This window comes from Bos taurus, chromosome 11 (assembly GCF_002263795.3).
Source record: "Bos taurus isolate L1 Dominette 01449 registration number 42190680 breed Hereford chromosome 11, ARS-UCD2.0, whole genome shotgun sequence".
Taxonomy (NCBI): Eukaryota; Metazoa; Chordata; class Mammalia; order Artiodactyla; family Bovidae; genus Bos; species Bos taurus.
In genome coordinates, this window is record NC_037338.1 from 70,142,814 (window position 1) to 70,167,010 (window position 24,197).

The window sequence follows — 24,197 nt, forward strand, 5'->3', positions numbered from 1 at the left end:
TTTAGACCTTCCTGATTTTTTTCAGATTTTCTATAGTGAAACTGGAAGAGTATTTTAAATTATCTTTCTAAAAGCACTCAAGATGTGCTGCATGAAGGCAAATAACAGCTCCAACATTCCTTCACACTTGCTGGCTCCAAATTACTGCCTCTGTCTTCAGAGCCAGGCGATTTGGAGGCGATGGAAGCTAGGAGGCAGGGGGAGGAGGCAGCAATGTGGGCCATTGAATTTCCTCTTTTCAGACATTGCTCTGGCAGCTAATTCCAGGGTGCTCATCTGTATGGTGGCAGCATGACTTTCATGTTTTCCCCAAGGTGTTTTATGGCCTTTTTACAAAGGTACTTTGAATAACTTTCTCTCGGTAACTTCCAAATAGTGAAAATATCAGGTGACTTCTCTGTCTCTCTCCACTTTTTTCTCTTTTTTGTTTCTGCCCATTCCTTATTGCTTGTCTCTTCACTGTCTTTTGCTTTACCTTCCTCCCTCTTCTTCAGTCTCTTCCTGCTGCACCAGCCCAGTCCCCCTGTTTCATCTCTCTTCATTTAATATTTAAAGCAAAATAAAACACGGTAGTGAGAAAGAAAAGATTTGATGGTATTGCCCAAGTTGTGGTGAGGGGAAAGTAAATATGAGTTTATCATTAGGAGGTCAGTGGCTTCAAGACTGGTTCTAGAAGCAGTTTCATCCCTTTACTTTTCAGTTTTCAGACCTGTAACTAATACATCTTAATTTGCTCTCACCCTTAAGATCAAGGGAAGATGGCCTGGGAAACTGATGTTTCAGTTGTGGCCCTAAAGTGAATGAGGGGAGTTAACTAGTTAAAGAGAGTGAGATGGGGTGGGTGGCCAGAGAGGGTAGGGGTCTCGATGGGGCCGAGTCTGTCTCAGTCCAGAGCATTTGCTCCTTATTTGTCACCAAGAAAGGACCTGCTGTATAGACCAACCAGCGATTCTGCAGTCCCACTCAGAATCTCCTGGAGATGATGCTGATTATCCTGGAAAACAAGGACCTTGAATTACATGCCGCAGAAAGACTGATCAAATCACAGACACCTGCAGCATTCTCCCAACTGAGGACAGGACTTCCTTCAGGCCACCCAGGGAGGTCCCCTAGAATCGACACTTAGAATGACTTCATCCCACTGGCAGGACTACCCTGTGCCATTAGTCATCCCCCGTCGTTTATCCAGTGCTTGACCTGTTAGCCAACCTTCCTGTAGAGAGGGAGCCTGGAATCCAGATACCAGGTCCCAGTCCTTCCCTTTGGTGTATGATGGTGTGTTTGAGTTCTGAGGGTCTAATCCACTGTGTTTCCTTCTCAGCACATCCTCCATAAGACTGCCAGGCCTCTGACAGATTTCACACTAAGCATCCTCCTCCTGGATCAGGCAAGGCCCTGTCTCAAGGGGCAGGCATCAGGCCTGGTGTTGGTGTCCATACAAAGAGTGCTGGCTGAGCTTGAGGCCTTGGAGAGGGCTGACATAACATATACCTGACTACAGGTGTATGTTTCTAGGTGACCTTCCTAGACGATCTTATAGAAGAGACAGTGAAGAGGTTAGGGGACCCTCTCTGGCTCCCCACCCCATCTCACTCTCTTTCACTAGTTAACTCTACTTCTCTGCTTTAGAGCCTCGGCTCAAGCATCAGTTTCTCAGGGAGTCCTCCCCTGGGCTTAAGGATGAGTCAAGTCTCTCTTTTGTACATTCTGTTAGGGCCATTTATCTCTTCTTTATAACACACACCAACACTGAGATGTTATAAGGATTTGTGAGGTTGTTGGACTGCTGTCTGCTGCTGCCCCACCACACTCAGTTTACAAGCTCCTTAACCTGTGAGATTTAAAAGGGGGGTATTTAATTCTGCTCACTAATGCATCCTAACTGTCAAGGGTAGAGCTTGGCACGTAGGAGATACTCAATAAATATTCATCAAATGAAATTAATCTTAGCTGCATCCCATTTGGCTCCAAGACCTTGGGCCATTTACTTAATCTCTCTTTGAGCCTCAGGTCTCTCATTAGAAATGGGGATAATAATTCCCCATTGAGAAAATTGTGAGATTTACATTGAACAGTGGTTATAAAATACCCAATATGGAGAACAATGTAGAAAGTCCTTAAAAAACTGAAAATAGAACTGCCATATGACACAGCTATCCCACTGCTGAGCATACACACCAAGGAAACCAGAACTGAAAGAGACACGTGTTTCCCAATGTTCATCGCAGCACTGTTTACAATAGCTAGGACATGGAAGCAACCTATATGTCCATTGGCAGACCAATGGATAAGAAAGCTGTGGTACATATACACAATGGAATATTACTCAGCTATAAAAAAAAAGAGCATGTTTGAATCAGCTCTAATGAGGTGGATGAAACTGGAGCCTGTTATACAGAGTGAAGTAAGTCAGAAAGAGAAACACCAATACAGTATATTAATGCATATATATGGAATTTAGAAAGATGGTAGTGATGATACTATAATGCAAGGCATCAAAAGAGATACAGATGTAAAGAAAAGACTTTTGTAATCTGTGGGAGAAGGTGAGGGTGGGATGATATGAGAGAATAGCACTGAAATATGTATGTTCAGTTCAGTCGCTCAGTCGTGTCCAACTCTTTGTGACTCCATGAATCGCAGCACGCCAGGCCTCCCTGTCCATCACCAACTCCCGTGTATATTACCATATGTAAAATAGATGACCAGTGCAAGTTCGATGCATGAAACAGAATACTCAAAGCCAGTGCTCCGGGATAACCCAGAGGGATGGGGTGGGGATGGAGGTGGGAGGGGAGTTCAGGATGAGGAGACACACGTGCACCCATGGCTGATTCGTGTTGATGTATGGCAAAAACCACCACACTATTGTAAAGTAATTAGCTTCCAATTAAAATAAATAAATTAATTAAAAAATACCTAATATGGGGCCTCTGTGCATAATAGGCACTCATGAAGTATTGGTTTTTCCCTTACTTTCTTTTACATCCTCGAGTATTGCACAGAGCAGTAGTTGAAAGGCTTAAAGGACAAAAACATATGTTTCTGTATTTCTTTTCCCTCCTCCTTTCTTTATTACTTTGTTTCATGGTTCGGTGAGGCACAGAATGAAGGGTCGGAAGATCAGTCTTGAGTTTTCACTAATGAGATGACTTTGGGGAAAGCACTGGCCCTGTGTTTCAGTTGCCTCATTCATGTGATGGGAAGACGTAGATAAATGGTCTTTGCAGTCCTTCCCAACTCTCACCATGGGTCTCTGCATAGGAGTCAAGGGTGACACTGACCACTGTTGTTCACAGTGCAAGATGAATGGGGGTAAGAGGGAAATGCAGCACCAGAACCACAGAAGCAAATTAGGTTATTGGCCGATCTAGTTTAATGTGAACTGAGTTTATTTTAGTAATACAAGTGAAGAATGTTTTTAAAATATATCATCATGACAATGCCCCTCTGTAACTGCACAGGATTGCTAGTGTATCTTTCTTCAAAAGAACCTGAGGGCTTTGTATGTACTGTTGCAGTAATTCTCAGAGCATTCCTAAAGTTGGAAGGGAAAGCATGATGAGTTCAGTTTTAAATGCAGAGAAAAAAAACTTCAAAAATGGTTAAGTAGCTAACCCGAAGTCTCACAGCAACATCACTGTTCCCCGGAACCCAGGTCTCTGTCTCACATACCAACCTATTAGAGCATTCTGCTTCTGGTTTCCAGAAATGTGTCCAGCCATGGGTGAGAGGTCTTTGTGCTGAGCAAAATAGTACTTAAAGTGTGGTTTCCTGGAGGATAGACTCTTTTTTGCTGGAATGAGTGGGGTGACAAGTAGATAAAGATGGGTTGAAAGGCCTGTAAGTTAGTACAAAGTGTTCTGTCCGTCTCCATCTCTCCATCCCACACATCATTTCTCTGGACCAGCCAAGGCCCCAATTCGAGGCCAAGCATCAGACCTGGTGGTTGTCATGGAAACAGTGCTAGCTGAGCTTGAGGCCCTGGAGAGCCAGCTACCCTGACTGAAGTTGTGTGTTTCTAGGTCACCTTCCTGGCTGACCTGAAGGGCTTCGATCATCCTCAGGAGAATGCTTCAGGCACCTGCAATCTGATGAATCTTTCTGCTTTATTAAACACAATGTCACTATTTTCCAGGGAAGTCAACATCATCTCCAAGAGGTTGTACTGAAGAGTGGCATTTCCAGTTAGTCCATTTATCAGGGTCTTCAGTTGAATGTCCTATCCTGATTCTCCCTGTGTGACCTTGGGTAGGGCAGTTGTGCTTTCGGAATTTCAGCCTTCTCATCTGTAAAAGAGGTTAATCCATAGGACCGTCGTGAGGATTATGAGAGTGAATGACTCTGAAAGGCATCTGCTGCTGCTGCTGCTAAGTCGCGTCAGTCGTGTCCGACTCTGTGCGACCCCATAGACAGCAGCCCACCAGGCTTCCCCGTCCCTGGGATTCTCCAAGCAAGAACACTGGAGTGGGTTGCCATTTCCTTCTCCAATGCATGAAAGCGAAAAGTGAAAGTGAAGTCGCTCAGTCGTGTCCGACTCTAGCGACCCCATGGACTACAGCCTACCAGGCTCCTCCGTCCATGGGATTTTCCAGGCAAAATACTGGAGTGGGGTGCCATTGCCTTCTCCGCTGAAAGGCATCAGTAAGTCATAAATCACAGTGATTGTGTAAATAGTTAGCATCTACTCTTCTATGCTGGAGGCCACCTCTTCTGGTAGAAGTGGGCCATGACGTCCCCAGGGGTCACCCTGGTAATTGTCACTTTCTAACTAGAAATATCAGGTCAAGAGAAGACTTGTTTCTGGATAGTCTGTAGCTTCTTGTCCAACTTACCCAGAGACTACTGGGCCTGCCGGTGGGTTGTTCCCACAGCATGCCCTCACTTGGAAAGAGAAAAGTCCTTCATTGAGGGACTGGTTCCATCCGCTGCCTGGGCTTTGTGTCACTTGCAGTACATTAATTATTTAGTGCCTGGTAAAGCTTTCTGAGATCACAAGATAAAAGGCCTAGTGGTAGTTCAAAGTCTTCCTTTTGATTATTATTCTAGTCAGTAGATTTTGAGGCAAGAAGATAGGATTGAAATAACAGTGGAGTAAGTGTCATAGAGTACAAGCAAGCCACAGAAATGGACCCAGAACATAAAGTCCTGTTGCCCTGCTAATGGGAGCACTCAGACATGGTGTGTGTGTGTGTGTGTGACACACAGAGAGAGAGAAGCATCAGGCTACTCGGAGAGTGATATCCTCTCCATTGCACTCTTGGATTAGTATAAATGCCGAGTAGCCTTCCTCCACTACTGAAAGCCAGAGAGTCCAGCTGGACTAGGTAAGTAGGGCCAGTAACCAAGCACACGTGGAGCAGGGATTCCAGAGCTGTAGATACAGCAGGGCTCACAGGCCAGTCAGGAGCTCTTCCTTGGAATGCTGAGGTCATCTCTGCATAGGTCAAAATGTAGCAACTTGGGACACAAATTCTAAAGGGCAGTATTGAATGTCTTATTACTTTCATTATCTGGCTTTGCCTTGAATTATGAGTTACTGGTGGCCTGCACAGACGTGGTATCCCTGGGGTCTATGCCCCTGATCTGGCCTTGGCCTTGACCTTGGAAAGCATGTCAGTATGTCCCATATGAGACAGAATAGCAGCCCTTATGAAAAGCTTTTGCTAATTTCTTCTAAATCTGTGCACTTGAAGGTTGTGAATTAAATTAATAAACTAGTTTACTTCATTGTCATGAACAACCAAGGTAGTTTGAACAACATGTTTGGTAAATGGTTTAATGGCACATTCCGAAGTGACAGTAAACCATGGTGGTTAAGAAGGCACACTCCAGTTTTGCTTTGGGCCACTCTGAATCCCAGATCAGCTGCTCTGATGAGACTGCAGCTCAGGAAAGATGGGAAACCTTGGAGAAGGAGGGATTTTGTTTGCCCCTTTAAGAAAGGGTAGGATTTAGGAAAGCAGCAGGTCAAGAAGGACATTCTAGGTAGAGATCAACTTGGGCAAAGGTTTGGAGACTTAAGTGTGACAGAGATAGAATATGAAAGGATTCTGTGTGGGAAATAAGAATGAAAAAGCAAGTAGTGGCCAAAGTGTGTTGGCTTCATATTTACACATTTCAGCCATTTCTGCTGGAACCTCTTTGTAATTCCCTTTTATGTGTGGGTCTAATATACCTTGCAGGTAACCAATCCCCAAGAGCTGGGACCATGCTGACAATTTCCGTTGTGTTCCATCAATATTCCTTAATGCCATGCCTTGGGAAGGAATGCCTGCTTTCATTTGACTGACAGATGGGGCTCACCACTGAATGAACTCGGTAGTTATACACAGGTCCTTTTGGGTACTGGGGAGAGAGGCAAGGAACATGTGTTGAAACTATGACTTTCAATGGTACAAGAGAACTTTATGAGAAATAATAATTTTGCTTCAGGACTCGAGCTACCAAGAAAGAGCACAAACCTTCCTGGCAGAGGGGGAGTGGAGTTTAGTGAAAGGTAAGGTGAAATGGGGAGCTTTTCGTTCTATTCAGATTCTGCCCTGACACTAATAGCTGCTCTCTGAATGAGCCAACTGGAAGGAAATGTGAAAGCAAACTGCAGAAGAGTTGATTCCCTGAACTGGAGAGGAGCTGACTGAACCGAAAGTTCAGCCCCTTCATTTTCCAGGCCTGGAGAAGGTGTAGGGAGGTCTGTGTGTTTAGGACAAAGGGCATATCTGCTAATTCTCCCTCTTGCGTCTGAAAATCACATCTGTTTTTCAGACTAAATGAACTGCCTGTCACTGCTCCAACATCACTGCTGACTCTAGAAGTCATGTAAATTCACTGAGGTTTCTTTGGCTGCACAGGTGTGGGCTCAATCTTGTGAATACTGAAACTATTTCCCTGGGCTGCCAATCCCAGGCGGGAGCCCTCCCCTGTGCCCAGCCCTGCTGTGCCTGCTCACCACTGTTTGACATCTGAATGGCTATTTATTTGGCCACATTAAGCTTTGTTTCGTGTGACACAAAATCATTGTTAAAGAATGCATTATTAAGTGTGTTTTCAAATAAGGGAGAAAAACTAGCAGGCAGTCACTGATTGTTTTATTGTTGGGAGGAAAATAAATAAGCAAAACGTGTGCAAGGCAAGGCAGGAGCAGTTCCAGAGAGCATTTAGAAGGGAAGCATTTTTACATTTTATTGATGGAGGTTTGTAAAACATGCTTGATAGTGAACCCAGGGCATTCATGTAAATAACCATCACACACACATAGCTCTTTATTATTTATGCCAATGCAAGTATGATATATTCATTGTATTATGTACATTGGCTTAGAGATAAATAGACACACAGTAAGATGTATAATAATAAACACTGAATATAGAGACGTTGCCAATTGGCTGAAATTGGGGTAGTAGAGATTGTAGACAGTTGGCAGAGTTAATAATTAACTAGTGAATAACAGAGAAACAGCTCTTTGGAGCACTTTTGATTTTTGGACATTGTATCCTAGATCTTCAGATAGAAGAGGAACCAAGACTCTCATTCATTTTGGATTCTGAAACAGAAATAAAAGCATAAAATTTCAATAGTGGTGTGACTGATACATCATGTGTGCATTATTTCATCTGGCCTGTACAAAATCCTGAGAATTTGCATCCATTATTCTTGTTTTTATCATTTTTTCAGGACACTGAGTATGTGATTGGCCTGAGTTAAACAGCTAATAAGTATCAGAGCTAATAATTTTCTCCAAAACTCTGGTTTAATTATTTGACAAATATTTACTGAGTGCCTATTATGTGCCAGGCGTGGGGACATAGCAGTGACTAATGCAGGAGAGACACAATAAACAGACAAATATAAATATAAGAAATAATAAATGCAGATCAATGTGATATAGAGTTGTTAATGGAGTGTGTGGGCTTCCCTCATGGCTCAAATGGTAAAGAATCTGCCTGCAGGAATACATGTATATATGAGTAAAGGGTATATGGGAAGCCTCTGAGTTATCTTTGCAACTTTTTCTGTAACTTTAAAAATATTCTAAATAAAATTTAAGAATAAAAATGCACAGCAAGAAAATTTAAAGTTGATAATCAAATACTAGCTTTGGAAAAAGATGTAATAAAAATATAACTTAATAGCTACAATATGTAATATATAACTTTTATGATAGCTATAATATATATCTTTATTGCAATAAAGATATCTTTCAAACTGACAATGAGAAAACAACTCAAAAAATAGGCAAAAATATTAGTCAATTTAGAGAATGGCAAATTAATACCACTATTCCCCTCCCCTAGTAAATGGAAGGCCACACAAAAAGATGTACAAATTCACTCATAGTCAGGGATATGAAAAATCAAGTAATAGATATTCCTTTATACCAAACATCCTTGCAAAAACCATAAAGTTCCTAATATCTATTATTGGTGGAATACAGGGGAAAGGGGACTCATGTATTGTTAGTGGAATTGGAAATTGTGACAGCCTTTTGGGGAAGGCAGTCTGATAATCCTATTAAAATTAAAAATACATTAAAAAAAAAAAAAAGAATCTGCCTGCAATGTGGGAGACCTGGGTTTGATCCCTAGGTTGGGAAGATCCCCTGGAGAAGGAAATGGCTACCCACTCTGGTATTCTTGCCTGGAGAATTCCATGGAGAGAGAAGCCTGCAGGCTACAGTCCATAGGGTTGCAAAGAGTCAGACATGACTGAGCAACTATAGAATGACTAGGAAGATCTCTCTGAGGAGGTGACATTTGGGCAGAGACCTGGATGGAAAGATGGGATGATCTCGTGCCTGTAGGGCAGAGGAATTTTTAGGCTGAGACCTGCCAGTGCAAGAGCCCTGAGATGAGAGCCTGCTTGTTGAGTTTAGGAATAGCAAGGAGGCCTATAAGGCTGGAGCTCCACGAGCAAGGGAAAAATGGTTGGAAATGAGGTCAGAAAGAGACCAGGAGCCAGATCATGTGGGACATTAAAGGACTAGGTCATGGCAAGAAATGTTAATGCTGTTTCAGGGCTGAAGTGCCAATCCAACTGCTGTGTGGAGAACATATTGAAGGTGAGCAATAGGAGAAGCAGGGGACCAGCTGGGAGCTCATAGCAGTTGTCAGAGTGAGAGGTGATGTGGGAGAGAAGAGAGGGACATAACGTAGGTAGAACCATTGAGATTGGTTGATGAACTGGTGTGGGCCATGGGGAAAAAATGTCAAGGATCCCTCCTTGGTTTTGGCCCAAGGAACCAGGAGAGTATTGCCATCGCTTTCTGAAATAGAGAACACGTGGGGTTTAGATGGAGAGACATCACGTGTTTATTTTTGCATGTATTAAGTTTGTGATACTGACCCAGGAATAAAATGAAGATTTCAGACTGGCAGTTGGATATATGTTCTGCTGTTCCGGGGAGCACTTGGGCCTTGAGATATAAATTTAGTGGTGTTAATATATAGATGATATTTAAAGCTATGAAACTGGATGAGATCATTTTGGGGAGTGAGTATAGATGGGGAAGAGACATGTCCCAAGTTACCCAACTTTCAACACCTGTAAAATAATAAAACAGAAATTCCCTCCCCCATCAAGTTTTTAAAAAAGAAAAACAGCTGAGCTTATTTACATGTCAGGCAAGAAATTCACTGAGCAGTTCTCTAAGGAATAAAATTCAGAGTTTTTAGAGTCCTAGGAAGAGTTATATGGTGGTCATGCTAATTCAGAATTGAAAATCAGCACTTTAGATAGGAGAGAATGAATTCATAAGTCTGAACATGCTTGGTTAAAGCAAATCCCTTGTTCATGGGTCAAGAGATTTTAGTGAAGTTTAAGGGTCTGGTGTCCTGGGCTCACTTGAAATTCATGGTCAGAGTTTATTGTCAGCTGGTTAAAACTACTGTGATGAAATTGAATATTCAGCCGTGAAATCTCCTGGGCAGTTACTGCTAGGAAATGGAGAATGTTCCTTTTGTACAGCCTGGAAAATGGGGAAGATCTGGAGGAGTAGAGAAGACCTGCCATTGAAGTAGGAGACGAGGACGATGGCAGCCAAGGACTGCATGTCACTGAGATGTGAAGAATCTAAGAAGCAGGGAAGATCAGTGTGATCCAGTGCTGCTGAGTGGTCCAGTAAGAGAAGAACCAAGACTCATTCATTGTAACGTGGGGTCTTTGGTGACCTTGACCCAGCGAAGTGGAGTTGATCCTGATTTAATTTAACTTAAGAGGAAATGAAAGAGGAAAAGTAGAGACAGACGCATAGACAGATCTTTTTAAGACACTTAGCTGTGAAGGAGAGCAGGAAATGGGAGGATGGCTGAAGAAGAGTGTGCGGGTCAGGGAAATTTTTTCTTTTTTTTTTTTTTAAGATGTATATACTTGCTGCAGATGAGATTGACTTGGAAGAGGAAGGGAAACTGTTGATACAGAAGAAAGGGCAAACTACTGACCAGTGGATTTCTTGGGACGTGATGAGATTAGCAACTAGGTGGAGAGGCTGCCACTGCTTAGAGTGTGGTCAACCTGTTTTAGCAGGAGAGAAGGTAGTATATAAAGTTACTGATACCTCTGAGTTGGTAGATTTGCTTCTCTTTTTTCAATAAAATAAAAAACAAGTTCACTAGCTGAGAAAGTGGAGCAATGTGGGTCAGGGATTGGAGGCTTGAGGGGTAAGAAAATCTTAGAAGTAGTGAGACTAGAAGAGTGAGGGTGAATTGAGCCCATCAGGGAATTCAGAAGAATTCCTGGGCAGTCCTGAGGGTCCTCTTGAGGTTTGTGGTTATAATTTTAAAGTGAAACTTTTAAGCATCTGGTATGCTCCTCCCCTCCTTTCCTACCACCACATTCAGATGCTCAGGACAACCGTGAAGGACGAAAGGACAGGAGTTGCACCTGTTTGCAAGGGAATTATTGTAGTGGAAGTATTATAGTGATGAATCTTGGAATCTAAGTTGAGGGTGCAAGAGGGGTGACACGTGGTAGGAAAAGAGTAGTGTCAAGAAGTTAGGGGTTTCACTGTGCCTAGATACCCTGTGGTACCTGGAAAGGACTCAGGATATCACCCCAGATCCCCCTAATCCCCTCCAAAACCTAAAACAATCTTATCTGTAGCCAATCAAAAATGTCCTCAGTCCGGAGTACATTACTTTTCTCCTCAGGTGGTTTTGGCTATCACTTGGACACCTGGAAGCCCTTGCTCCTACTTTCTCCTCTCCTTTCCTTTCCACTCCTCTCCTTTCCTTTCCACCCCTCTCCTCCCTCAGGGTCCAAGATACACTCCGTTTGAACCAGAGGGTCTCAGTTCACACTTTCACCCCATAAGTCTGTGCTAGTGAGATTCACTCTGGATCCTCACATTTCCAGAGGAAAGCACCAAAAACCCAAGCTTTTTTCTTGCTTAAACGGATTACTTCTTATGCATAGCTTTTCTCCATGCTGGAAACCCCCATTCCCACCAGGGCTGAAGGTAGGTAGTGGGTGGAAATGAATTGTAAAGGGAGCAGAGAGCCTCTTCCCTGCACTTAAATGCAGTTCTTTCTAGTCTATGTTTATGCATATTCTATTAACATTAACTAGAACCCACTTCTGTGTCAGTGCTTCTGATTTTGACAAACAACTTCATTCTTGTAGACTGTGCTTTTTCTTAGTGTTTACACTTTCAGGTGAAGAGACCCATCCTTTTGGTTGACCTCCTTTAGCTCCCCCAGTCTCATGTAGCAAATCATTATCCACTCCCCTCTGGGGACCATGTGTGAACCCAGCCTACTAGCAGAAATTCTGAGAATTCCTATAACGGTGGGGTAAAAATGCATGCTTTCTCTCCAGTATTCAACTTTGAAGGTGCTCAACTATTTATTGGCATTTTTAGTGGCTCAGATGGTCAAGAATCTGCCCGTAATGTGGGAGACCCAGGCTTGATCCCTGGGTCGAGAAGATCCCCTGGAGAAGGGAATGGCTACCCATTCCAGTATTCTTGTCTGGAGAATTCCATGGACAGAGGAGCCTGGTGGACTACAATCTATGGGGTCACAAAGAGTAGGGCATGACTGAGCGACTCACACTTTCACTTTTGGATGTAAAATGGTTTAAGTTCACGTCATTAAGAGTGACCCACAGTGAGGTCCATGGCTCCTTGCTAGGCCATGACTCAACCCTCAGAGCCCTCCTTTTGAATTATTTCAGATATTTTTTATCCCTGAGTATATAACCTGACCCTTATCCTTATTAACTTAATCTGCCATCCATGCCCATGCACAGATTCATAGGCGCCTCCTGATGTCTAGCCCCATTTGCTTGGTGCTTCACATCCAGGAAGAAGTTAATACCATTCCCAAACTGTATGGCTAAGAAAAATGACATCATTCTGAAACTGGGAAATATCACCTAGACTTGATCTTCCTGTTGCTTCAGAATTACTTAAAATTTGAGCTCTGCTGATGACTCAGACATAGAGATGCCAATTTTTATTCACATGGGGTTCTTCGCAAGGAGTTGATTGTCAAAGCCTTCTTATAACCCTCACACTGTTGACCCATTCTGGAGCAGACTCTTATCTCTGGTATTAACCATTGACTAGTGGGGACGCTGAAGGGCCCTATAGAGAACTGATCACCATGGAGTAGTTTGTGGGAGTCCCTGAAGGGTGGTATAAGGAGCAAGGGTTATAGCATCAGGCCAACCTGATCTGTTGACTCTGTGGTCTCCTGCCTGCTGGTCATGTGGCCACAGTCAGGGCATCTAACCTCTCTCAGGCTTTGTTTCCCTGTTCTCAAAATAAGGCCCAATAATAGTATTTATTCACAGGGTTGTTGTAAGAATCGAGTGTAATCACACATTTAAAGCACTTACCACAATGCCTACTCCATGTGTGCTCAGTTAGCATTATTAATTCTTTAAAAGTCTAATAACCTCAAGCCTGCTCTTAAGTAGACCTGTATGATCTTGGACCTCAATTCTCTCAGCCCCATTGCCCATCTGTAAAACAGAGTTGATATGAGAGTGAAATGAGGTGGCTGCTCTCTCAAACTTACTAGTATAACATCTGACTCCTTTCAGTGCATTCCTCTGAGCCATTTTGGAGAAATGTTACAAAAGATGTATCTAGGTACCAACCAATTCAACTCATTTCTGTTTAGATCACCTGTGAGAGAAAATTCAAAAAATCTTTTCTAGGCACTCAGGATTACCGGGAGAAATATCAATAACCTCAGATATGCAGATGACACCACCCTTATGGCAGAAAATGAAGAGGAACTAAAAAACCTCTTGATGAAAGTGAAAGAGGAGAGTGAAAAAGTTGGCTTAAAGCTTAACATTCAGAAAACAAAGATCATGGCATCTGGTCCCATCACTTCATGGGAAATAGATGGGGAAACATTGGAAACAGTGTCAGACTTTATTTTTGGGGGCTGCAAAAACACTGCAGATGGTGACTGCAGCCACAAAATTAAAAGACACTTACTCCTTGGAAGGAAAGTTATGACCAACCTAGATAGCATATTTAAAAGCAGAGACATTACTTTGCCAACAGAGGTCCGTCTAGTCAGGGCTATGGTTTTTCCTGTGGTCATGTATGGATGTGAGAGTTGGACTGTGAAGAAAGCTGAGCGCTGAAGAATTGATGCTTTTGAACTGTGGTGTTGGAGAAGACTCTTGAGAGTCCCTTGGACTGCAAGGAGATCCAACCAGTCCATTCTAAAGGAGATCAGCCCTGGGTGTTCTTTGGAAGGAATGATGCTAAAGCTGAAACTCCAGTAGTTTGGCCACCTCATGTGAAGAGTTGACTCATTGGAAAAGACCCTGATGCTGGGAGGGATTGGGGGCAGGAGGAGAAGAGGATGACAGAGGATGAGATGGCTGGATGGCATCACTGACTCGATGGACGTGAGTCTGAGTGAATTCCGGGAGTTGGTGATGGACAGGGAGGCCTGGCGTGCTGCGATTCGTGGGGTCACAAAGAGTCAGACATGACTGAGCGACTGAACTGAACTGAGGTACTCAGGCCAGCACTTCCAACTCCAGTCTTTGGAAGGTAGAAAGAAGAATGTTTCTTTGGAAGGAGAGTATAGAATGCCCATTATGTTCTAGTTACAGGGACAAGTGGGCTTCACGAAAAGGCAGCGCCTGTAGATAAAAAAGTGGAGCAGCCTGGAAACAAAAGGCTGCTGAGACCACTCAGAGCAATGATTTCCTAAACATATGCAGAGGGACTGATACTATAAGGGAATTGAAAGCATAATAGGGCCTGGAGGAGTGCATGCTGGAAGTGATGTGGAAGAATCTGCAAAGCAAACAGGCTGAGAAATGCTTCTGCTACTGTTGCTTCCTTTTCTTTTTTCTCTTCTTCCTCTACTTTCTCTTTGTGAAATCACTCCAGGTGGTTTAACACTTTCTGTTTGAGTAGCAAGCCAGCCCACTCATGGTAGAGCATGGCCTCTTGAGGTCAGGCAAATCTGGCTGCAGTTCGTGATTCCATCATTTGCCCTCTAAGCCTCAGTTGCTGCGTATGTAAAACTGAGATGGTAATGCTTATCTCAGGGAGTCATTGTGAAATTATGTGAGTTGAGAGCCCAGCATGGTGCCTCATCCATGGAAGCTGCAGAAGAAATTCTGGTTCCCTTCTTTGCCTCCTGCCCACACTCAGCCTATCTCCTAAACAGATAGGCTCAGACTGATCAAACTGGTCCTTCTTTAACAGAAAAAGCTTTACCTGCCTTAAGACATTAGCAAATAGCAATTGGGTTGGGGATTTCTGGGAAGAACTGCATAAGAGCATGCAGCCTATGTTCGTTTGATTTGTAGATATATTATAATTACTTTTCACCACATGAAACCCACTTGAGGTACTTTTAAGCAAAGGAATAATGGTACTTTTACTCTTTTTCTCTCAATCCTTCTTTCTCTCATGCAAATCAGAAACATTAATCCTTTGTGGCTCCCCTGAACTCTCAGCTATAGGAAAACTCATCACCTAGCATTTTCCCCCTGAAAATAGCATAATTGTCAAAACTCATAACTTCTGAGAGCAGTTTCAACATTCTTATTGATAAGACAATAACCCAAGCAAACAACATTAGATGAAGTTACAAATCTGAACACAAAGTAGAGTGGAGGCATTATTTGAATGCGATGAATTAAAATTCTCTGTAAAGTTGCTCAAATTCTCATAGGCAGAACAGACTTTGGATAGAACTACTAGATCAAACCATTAAGTATCCTGGCTTCTAGTTCTTCTACCAGACATCTTTGGCATGGCCTAGTCACAAGATTCAGACTTCTTAGATCTTACTGCCCTTGGTAGAAAATGTGGATTGAGGTCCTGAGGTCAATTCAATCTCCTAGTGGCTCAGTCTTTTTCTCCCTCATTTTCCAATTGATGTCATGAAAGCCTCCTCTGAATTTTCTTTTATAAGCCATATGAGTGACAGCTAAAAGACACATCCCAAGCACAAAGATCAGTATTCTCTTTGTCTTTTTTATGTTCAGGTCAGAGCTCCTTGGAGTCACCAACAAACCTGCCTTCTCTTCCTCCCGATTCTTTTGCATGGAATCTGACCTGGATAATGAAAGATTCCTTCCCTTTCCTGTCTCATCGCAGCCGATATGGTAAGTATATTTTGATAGTTATTTGTAATGTATAGTTACCATCTCATAATTAAAGAAGCTGTGAGTTGCAATTAGTGATGTATGGCTTGTCAAGAAGGAAGCCTTTCTGTGCCCTTAGTCTTCCATTGACAGCCACCTCCATAAGACCATTGCCCTCAGGCCTGGCCTCTCCAGACTGACAGCCGTCTTCTGTATCCTGAAGGAAGCCAAAGGCTTTGTGGCTGCCACATCTTATCCCAGCTGCCTTTATGCATGTGTGGTATTCCTGACTGCCCCTTACCCACCATGAGATGTAATACTTGTTTGCATTTTGACTGTGGCTTTCTAGATACATGGTTCTAATCCATGAGTGTCTCTATAGTGATCTCTTGAGAGAGGATTATTGTGAGTGTCACAGGTCTTCTGGGGCCCCTCAAGTGATTCCCTGACATTTCAGTTCAGTTCAGTTCAGTCGCTCAGTCATGTCCGACTCTTTGACACGACTGAACTGAGCTGAAATGTCAGGGAATCACTTACGGGGCCCCAGAAGACCTGTGACCCTCAGAAGACCAGGGGCCCCTCAGGTGATTCCTTGACATTTAGGTACCTCCTTAAAAGTACCCAGACATGTTCCTAGATATTATTTCAGTTCATTTGATTCTGCAACAACTTTGGAAGTAGGTCCCATTTCATTTTTACAGATGCAGAAACTGAGCATAACAAGATCATACAAAGTGGATTTTCTAACTACAGAAGCAGAATTCTTCCCTTCACTTTTTCTCCTAGGGAGCTACCTACTCACACTGTTAGGCTGAGGCCAGAATTACATGGTGTAGCATTCCTCAAACTCTGCCCTCATCCTGATAGTTCACAGAAGCTGGGCCTCTGCAGAGGAAAGGGAAGGTTTGGAGGAGAACTAATGTATTTCTACTTGAACATTTTTTTCTTCTCTTGAACTCCTCTAGGGTGAACCCTGTGAGGGCAGGCACAAAGCTCTGTTTGCTTCTCATTTTAACCTATCACAAAGAAGAAACTCATAGAGGATCGTCCATGATAAATGAATGCAGAGGCCTTCCGGGATGGAATTCACTCATCAGGCCTGATTCAATTAAATATTTATGAACCTAGTACAACTCTGAGTTCTAGATTCCCTTCTGGGCATATTTGCCTATTCTTGCCACCCGGTTTCTGCCCCTGGGCTTGAGCTTTTTAAAGTGCACCTAACAGAGATCTTCCATGTGCTAGTGTTCCATTTGTAAAGCAGTAAGTCTGGGTTCAGATTAACTGTAACTTTGAATTCAAACTTAAAAAATAAATGCATCAAAACCCCGAGGGCAGTTTAGAATGGTACTCTTCTAGGATGTTTCCTGCTACTCCTAAGCCGCCCCTGGTAGGAGGGGAAGGTCATTAGTTTTCCGGAGATTCCAGATAAAAATTACTTCTTGATTTTATTTAGGCCAGACACTGAGTGTCATCTTAGGATAAGAAAAGGTGTTTATAAATAATTGAAATCTGGTCCTTTGTACTGTTATTGCTTTGTAAACCCAGATTTGTGATAGAAGCAGTCTTTGGATAATGTCTTTGTATTTGCTCTCAAAGTCCCTCAGTATTTCCACAATTTTTATAAAACGTAATGTCCAAAAAAGTCAGGTCTGCTTCTTGCATGACACAGAGAGCATTGCATTTATTCTCTCTGAAACATCCGAAAAGAGGTTTCAGGTTAAGAGAAGAAAACCACTGGAGCTTATTTAAACTGCTAGTGCTCCACCGTTTGACTCTAATATACCTACTTCCTCTTCCTGGGCCTCCCCTTTCTCATATATAGAATGAGGGTGCGGTGGCATGCTCCAGGGGGAAAGGAACAGATAAGGGTGATTCCCAAGATTCCTTTCAGATGTTCCTTGTAGCCTGGAATCCTCAGGATTTCCCTTCTTGGCAGAGGAGAGAACCAAAACCATTGGTCGGACATTGCCCAAATGCTCAATGAGGTACCAAAGTCAGCACCATCATTGCTATTGATTCACAGGGTGAGAAGAGATGATTCTTGGTTGGTGGCTCCTTGATTGAGTGCAGTGGTAATTTCAGAGCCTTTTCGTCTTCTTCCCGTATTTAATTCAGCTGAGACCATAGGACTTAGCTGTCTCCACCACCATCTGTGTGAGCCTGGCCCCGTGCCACATGTTAGAGGTGATACAAAAACAAACATGAGCGAGACTTACTCTTCCTCTCTTTGAGTTCACTGGCCAGAGAAACAGTTCTGTAGGCAGTTCAACCCATTGCACAAAGAGCACCTCTGGGACACGGAGGTTGAAGACTAGTCCCGAGACACACAGCAGAGAAAACCGAAGGCTGAGACTCCTGTCGCCTTAAGGATGTTTGTGGGGCTCAGCCTGTGTCTATGAACCAAAGAGGCCAGCAGGCTCACTGGTTATAAATTCACAACTTTCAACTGCTGTGAAAGACATTTTAAGAAATGTTAACAACTTCATTAATTTTAAGACCTCAAACTTGGGCAGAGAGATTTGACTGGAAAATTTCTGCCCGAAGGGATAGTTCTTTAGACAGTAAGAAACAACTAAGACTCAGCAAGTCAGTGTGGGCCGAGTGATGGAGCTTGGTGCTGGCTGGCTGTCCTCACCTGCACGCTGGGGTGAAGGTGGGAGGGAACGGCTGGTGGGGAGGTAGGAGGGGGCGGCAGGGGTAGGCTTCAGCAGCACAACCACAGGCATCAAGACAGACAGTGGTGGCCAGCCCTCTCAGGCAAGCCGTCCAGGACTGAATTGAGTATGGCTTTCTTCTCCACTGGTGTTTTATGAGAAGAGACGAGGTGGATAGAGGCTAATAAGATTTACTCACCCCAACCGTAATTATCTGCTTGAGGAAAAAGTTTGACCTACCTTTTTGAAGTCTCCCCATATTTCTTCTAATTTACGTTGGGGCCTTTTATGTTGTGTAAAATATATTCTTTTCAATGGCATTTGGTATCAGATTCCAGCTCTTTCTCATCTTGTCCTGAATGATGGGAGCCTGCTAATTTCATCATCAACAAACAGAGCTGCACATTCTTCCCTCAAGGCTTTGAAGAAGGGGGGGAGGGGTGTATAAAGAAACAATTTTTTTTTTCCTTTTATCATCCAGCTCTGATGCCTTAGGACTTATTTATAGGTTTGGTTAAAAGACTGGGCTCCAGCTCCCTACCCAGATAAAAATCTGTTTCATTTGGAAGCTCCAGGTAATAAGAGATTACAGGGTTTTGATCACCTTGAGTTCTAGAACCACAAAAGCAGATAATATTCCCCCCCAGCTTTAATTCATGTTTGCCATTCTGGGTTTAGGAAGAATCAGATCATGTTTTAAAGCAAAGTAACCAAAGTTTCTGCCCAAATGAGGATGAGAAAAAGATTTTTCATTTATTGGGAAAAGAAGTTTGATACTTTGCCAAACTTTTCCACAGCCCCCTTTCTCACTTAAGTGTGTTAAAAAATTGTGGTGGGTGAAAATTATTTTATATCCCACTTTGTAGAAATGTAAACTGAGGGCTCAAGATATTTATCAACCATGTTACCAAGTTACTGAGCTGGTGAGCATTAGTTGGGACTGAATGACCAATCTGATATCCAAGATCTGGGCAGCTCTAGGACCAAGACTTGATATCCCCAAATTGAGACTATTCCTAGGAAGCTAGGGTAATTCACCTCTTCCTAGATGTGAATGTAACCGCCCCCAACCCAGGAGCATGGGCAGTCTTGCCTCCCCTACTATCGACTCTGGTTCAGTATACCAACAAGGTGTACTGAAGTCTTTACCCCCACTGTCTGTGAGTATGACCTTAGTTTAAAATAGGGCCTTCGTAGATGCAGTTGAGTCCACACTGGATTAGAGCGGGTCCTCATCCAATATAACTGATGTCCTTGTAAGAAGAGAAAGCAAAGATACAGACACAGACACGCAGGCTGAACATCATGTAATAATGGAGGCAGAGATTAGAATGATACATTTGCAAGCCGAGGAATGCCAAGGATTGCCAGCAACTGCCAGGACTAGGAGAAGTCATTGGACAGATTCTCCCCTACAGCCTTCAGAGCATGGCCCTGTTGATGCCTTGATTTCAGACTTCTGGCCTCCAAAACTGTGAGAGAATAATTCTCTGCTATTTGAAACCAGCCATTTTGTAGTATTTTGTTATAACCGTCCTGGTAAAATAATGTAGTGTTTCATCCCTCCAGTCCTCCAATGTCCAGAACACTGAATCCTGGAAAAGAAAGGTTCCTGCCAACATTTCAACATCAGAGAACAACAAAGTCATTGTTGGACTTTAAATAAAAGTTCTATTAAAACTTTGTCTATTTTCAAGCGCATTGGGACCCATCCAATTCAGGGACTGGTGTTTTTGGAAACAAAGAAAGATTAGACTTTTTAATTACTTCCCTTGCTGCTGCTACCACCATCACCAGTCTTGTTAATGTATCAATTTCTTTGATTGAAAAGACTGAGCAATTTAAATCTCTTTCTCAAAAAAAAAAAAAAAAAAAAAAAATCAACCTACCCCAGAATAAAAAATGGTAAACAAAAAGCCCTCCAGCCCCCCGTGGGATACACTTCATAGCTCTGGCAGGAAGTCAGTTTGATCACATTTCTGAAATTACACACGTGACGTGGCTGGCCATGATCTGACATACTGCCCTCAAGAGCCTGGCGTTTTCAGTGAAAAGCAGCTCCACAAGGGACCCTAGTGGGCCCTTGTCACAGCTGATGCTTTCTTACCAATTCCTCTGCCCTGAGAGGCCAGGCCTTTTCCCGTTCTCTTCCCAGTCCACTGAGCCAGGAAGTCAAGTTCATTCCTTGTCCATGCCTCTGTATTTTTCTCTATTACTTGATAAGCACACGGCTCTGGATGTCGTCACCAGAAAGACTGAGTCCTGTAGGGAAAAGCAGTACCAGCTGTCGTACAAGACCAAGAGCAGGCAACATGTGTCACCATGAGGACCAGTGACCTGCTGGGAACCAATGAGCTCAGTCTGTGGAAATCAAGTGGAAAGTAGTTGGCTTAGATGTTTTGAGAGATTTGTTTAAAATGCTCTACTCGATCATATCCTTTGCCTTTAAAATAAGGACACATAGATCCACTCAATAAATACCAACGAATTACCTCTATGTTAATGGCAGACTGAAATGGAAAGGAATCAAGTCAGATTAAAAGGTAATAAAAAATAATAATAAAAGAATAATTGACCAACTGACACAAAAGCAAGAAAGGCAAATCAAAAGAGATCCATTTAAAATGACTGTCACAGACAGAGTGGGAAAGAAATTAACAAAAGGGAAAGAGTGAGATGGGTGAGGAACAGGGACAGACTGACAGATAAGCAATGTGGAGAGCATCACTCAGTGTTGTGTGGTCTCCTGGTCATGCATTCATGCTCCTGTGAACATAGTCTCAGCTCTCACGCCTGGGAAGGTGGCTCCCCAAAGCTTTCTCTGATCTTGAGCATCATCCTCCTGAGAGCTGTTTCTGCACCCCTACTTATCTGCCTGCATCATTTCCCCCTTAGTGTGTCTGTGACACACAAGAATGGGATAATGGATATAAACAATCTTTGAGCACTAACTGTATGCCTGGTTCTGCTCTAGGCATCAGATCAGATCAGATCAGTCGCTCAGTCGTGTCCGACTCTTTGCAACCCCATGAATTGCAGCACGCCAGGCCTCCCTGTCCATCACCAACTCACGGAGTTCACTCAGACTCACATCCATCGAGTCAGTGATGCCATCCAGCCATCTCATCCTCTGTTGTCCCCTTCTCCTCCTGCCCCCAATCCCTCCCAGCATCAGAGTCTTTTCCAATGAGTCAACTCTTTGCATGAGGTGGCCGAAGTACTGGAGTTCCAGCTTTAGCATCATTCCCTCCAAAGAAATCCGAGGGCTGATCTCCTTCAGAATGGACTGGTTGGATCTCCTTGCAGTCCAAGGGACTCTCAAGAGTCTTCTCCAACACCACAGTTCAAAAGCATCAATTCTTCGGCGCTCAGCTGTCTTCACAGTCCAACTCTCACATCCATACATGACCACTGGAAAAACCATAGCCTTGACTAGACGAACTTTTGTTGGCAAAGTAATGTCTCTGCTTTTGAATATGCTATCTAGGTTGGTTATAACTTTCCATGCTAAATACCAATAGCACAAGAAGTCTTGAGGATGAGGCAGACCTGCCTGCTATAAGACAGGTGCAGTAACAGAGGCATGTCCAAAGCTCCCTGGAACACAGGGAGGGAGAGCCAGTTCTGTGAAGGACTTCGGAAGGTAGACGTTCAGGAGACAGGGACTGCTGAGCTGGGCCCTGGACCCTGGGTGCCACTGAGATCTCTGGGAAGGGCTTTGCAGGCAGAGGGAGTGAATGTGCAGTGGGGTGATGAGAAGCAGGTCAAGCCCAGTGACTCAGGGTAAAGATGGTCTGGGAGAGAGGAGCCTGGAGAAACAGTTACTTCTGGGTATACTAAGTGTTTAGATATGATCCTATGTGTGAAGCATAGGCTGGAAAAGGAAGGGCAGGAGGGGAACCTAGGAGAGATTCCAGCTATAAGGTGAGAATGACTAGGTTGCCCTTGTAGGAGAGTCCAGCTTGAGTAATTGAGTAGATGAAGATCCCACCATCAGAGGATGGAGGAGGAGAAATACTTGACAAGGAGAGGTGGGGACTATTACATCTAGAGAGAGGAGACAATGGCGAGACCTGTATTGAACCAGTTACATTTGAAGTGCTTTCAGGACACCCAGGTAAAGATGGTCAGTAGAGAACTGTACATCTGTCTTGGCTTTGAGGAGACAGGTGTGATAGAGAGTGGTTAGCACAGACTATGATGGAGGCTGTGATTGAAGAGGAGCATGACAAACAGTCAGAGGTGGAGAAACTGAAAGGATAGGAGGAGAACCAGAAGGTGGAACAGCCACGGGTTCCGAAGGGATGAGAATTTTACATGCGGGAGTCACCAGCAGTGTCAAAGCTGCCTAGAGAACAAGCACTGTCATTCCGGTAAATACCCTTTCTCTTTTACATTCCCCTCCTTCCCCTGTGTTTCCTTCTTTCTCATTCCATTTTGTCCCTGGTTAATTTGTTTTCCTTTCCTTGAACCTGTCTCCCTAGATCCTACTGCTCTAGCTTGCAAAGCCCAGCTCAGTCCCTGCTTTTACCTCAGGCCTTTTTCTGAGTACCCAGGCTACACTGATGTTTCTTTCTCCCTGTAATTTTTTTTTATGGAGAAAGTTAATGAAAATTTTTGATAATACTAGGGTTGCATCATCCCCCTCTTGAAATCTGAAAAGATTCTGACTTGTATAGGGAACGGTTTTTTTCTTGAGCATCCCAAATTCTCCAAGAATCCCATCTCGTGATACCCGCTCCACAAAACCTGGGGCTTTCCTGATGTTTCTAATGAACCAAATTACTTTCCTAATTTGTATTTCATCCTTTTTATGGTCCAACTGTAAACTAGGTCACCTGTTAAAGCAGTCACGGATGGGTCTAATTTATTCAACCCAAGGTAGAGATGTTAAATATGACTTTTCATCTATCTATCTATTGTACATTCATTCATACAGTGGGTGTCTACAGTTTGCCAAGCTCTTTGCTCCTGCCCCTCATAGAGATTCTAGCCTACTTTTAAAATTTATTTATTTCCTTTTTAATTAATTTATTTTTAATTGAAGGATAATTGCTTTGCAATACTGTGTTGGCTCCTGCCATACATCAGCGTGAATCAGTCATAGGTATACATATATCCCCTCACTCCTGAACCTCCCTCTCACCTCCAGCCCATACCGCCCCTCTAGGTTGTCACAGAGCACCAGGTTGAGCTCTCTGTGTCCCACAGCAAATTCCCACTGGCTATCTGCTTTATGTATGGTAATGTGTATGCTTCAGTGCTGCTCTCTCGACTGGCCCCACCCTCTCCTTCCCCCACTGTGTCCGCAAGCCTGTTCTCTGTGTGTGCGTCTCCACTGCTGCCCTGCAGATAGGTTCATCAGTTAGCCTAGTTCACTTTTATCATAGGTCACAGGTCTAAGGTGGTTCTGAATATCCGTCTGAATGGTGCTGCTTAAACACTTGTGGTATGATTGTTTTGTATCTGTACCCCTGGATCTGATGAACTGTCAAACCTATAGGAAGGTTTACTTGGGAAATAAGACTTTCAACTTTAGCAAAGATACTGTCTGCCTATTAGAGTGTCTTTTTGGAAACCATGTAGTGAGCATTCACACCCCACAGCTAGTGACCAAATTAACCCCAAATTAGGACAACCTACAAGGTTGTAGACCTCACTGTTCCCATCTTCTCAGCAAGAAAGGTTATATAATGTCTTTCTGCAGCACTTTGCATGTCTGTGTCACACTTTCTTCATATCTTAGTTATGTATGACCCTGAATCATCCTGATTCCTAAACTGGAAGCTCTTAGAGGTCAATAATCCACATCCTGTTTCCTCTGCATCCCCAGTGTTTTCTTAAACATACCCTGGATGAAACTACAGCATGTGCTGAACGGTCCAGGGGCCAGCCAGGAGTATACTCAAGTCCCTCAGTTCCCAGCCATTTCTGCCCCTGGGGATCTCTATTTTAGTAAAAGGTATGGAT

At 43.4% G+C, this 24,197-nt stretch overlaps 1 protein-coding gene across 1 annotated transcript in view; it reads left to right on the plus strand.

Annotated features, from left to right (window-relative positions):
* ALK (ALK receptor tyrosine kinase) overlaps positions 1-24,197 on the plus strand; it is a 732,834-nt gene that overhangs the window by 212,479 nt on the left and 496,158 nt on the right. Inside the window, exon 2 of the mRNA XM_024999478.2 lies at positions 15,472-15,591. Coding sequence (XP_024855246.1) covers positions 15,472-15,591 — 120 coding nt within the window. The remainder of the gene's footprint in view (positions 1-15,471; positions 15,592-24,197) is intronic.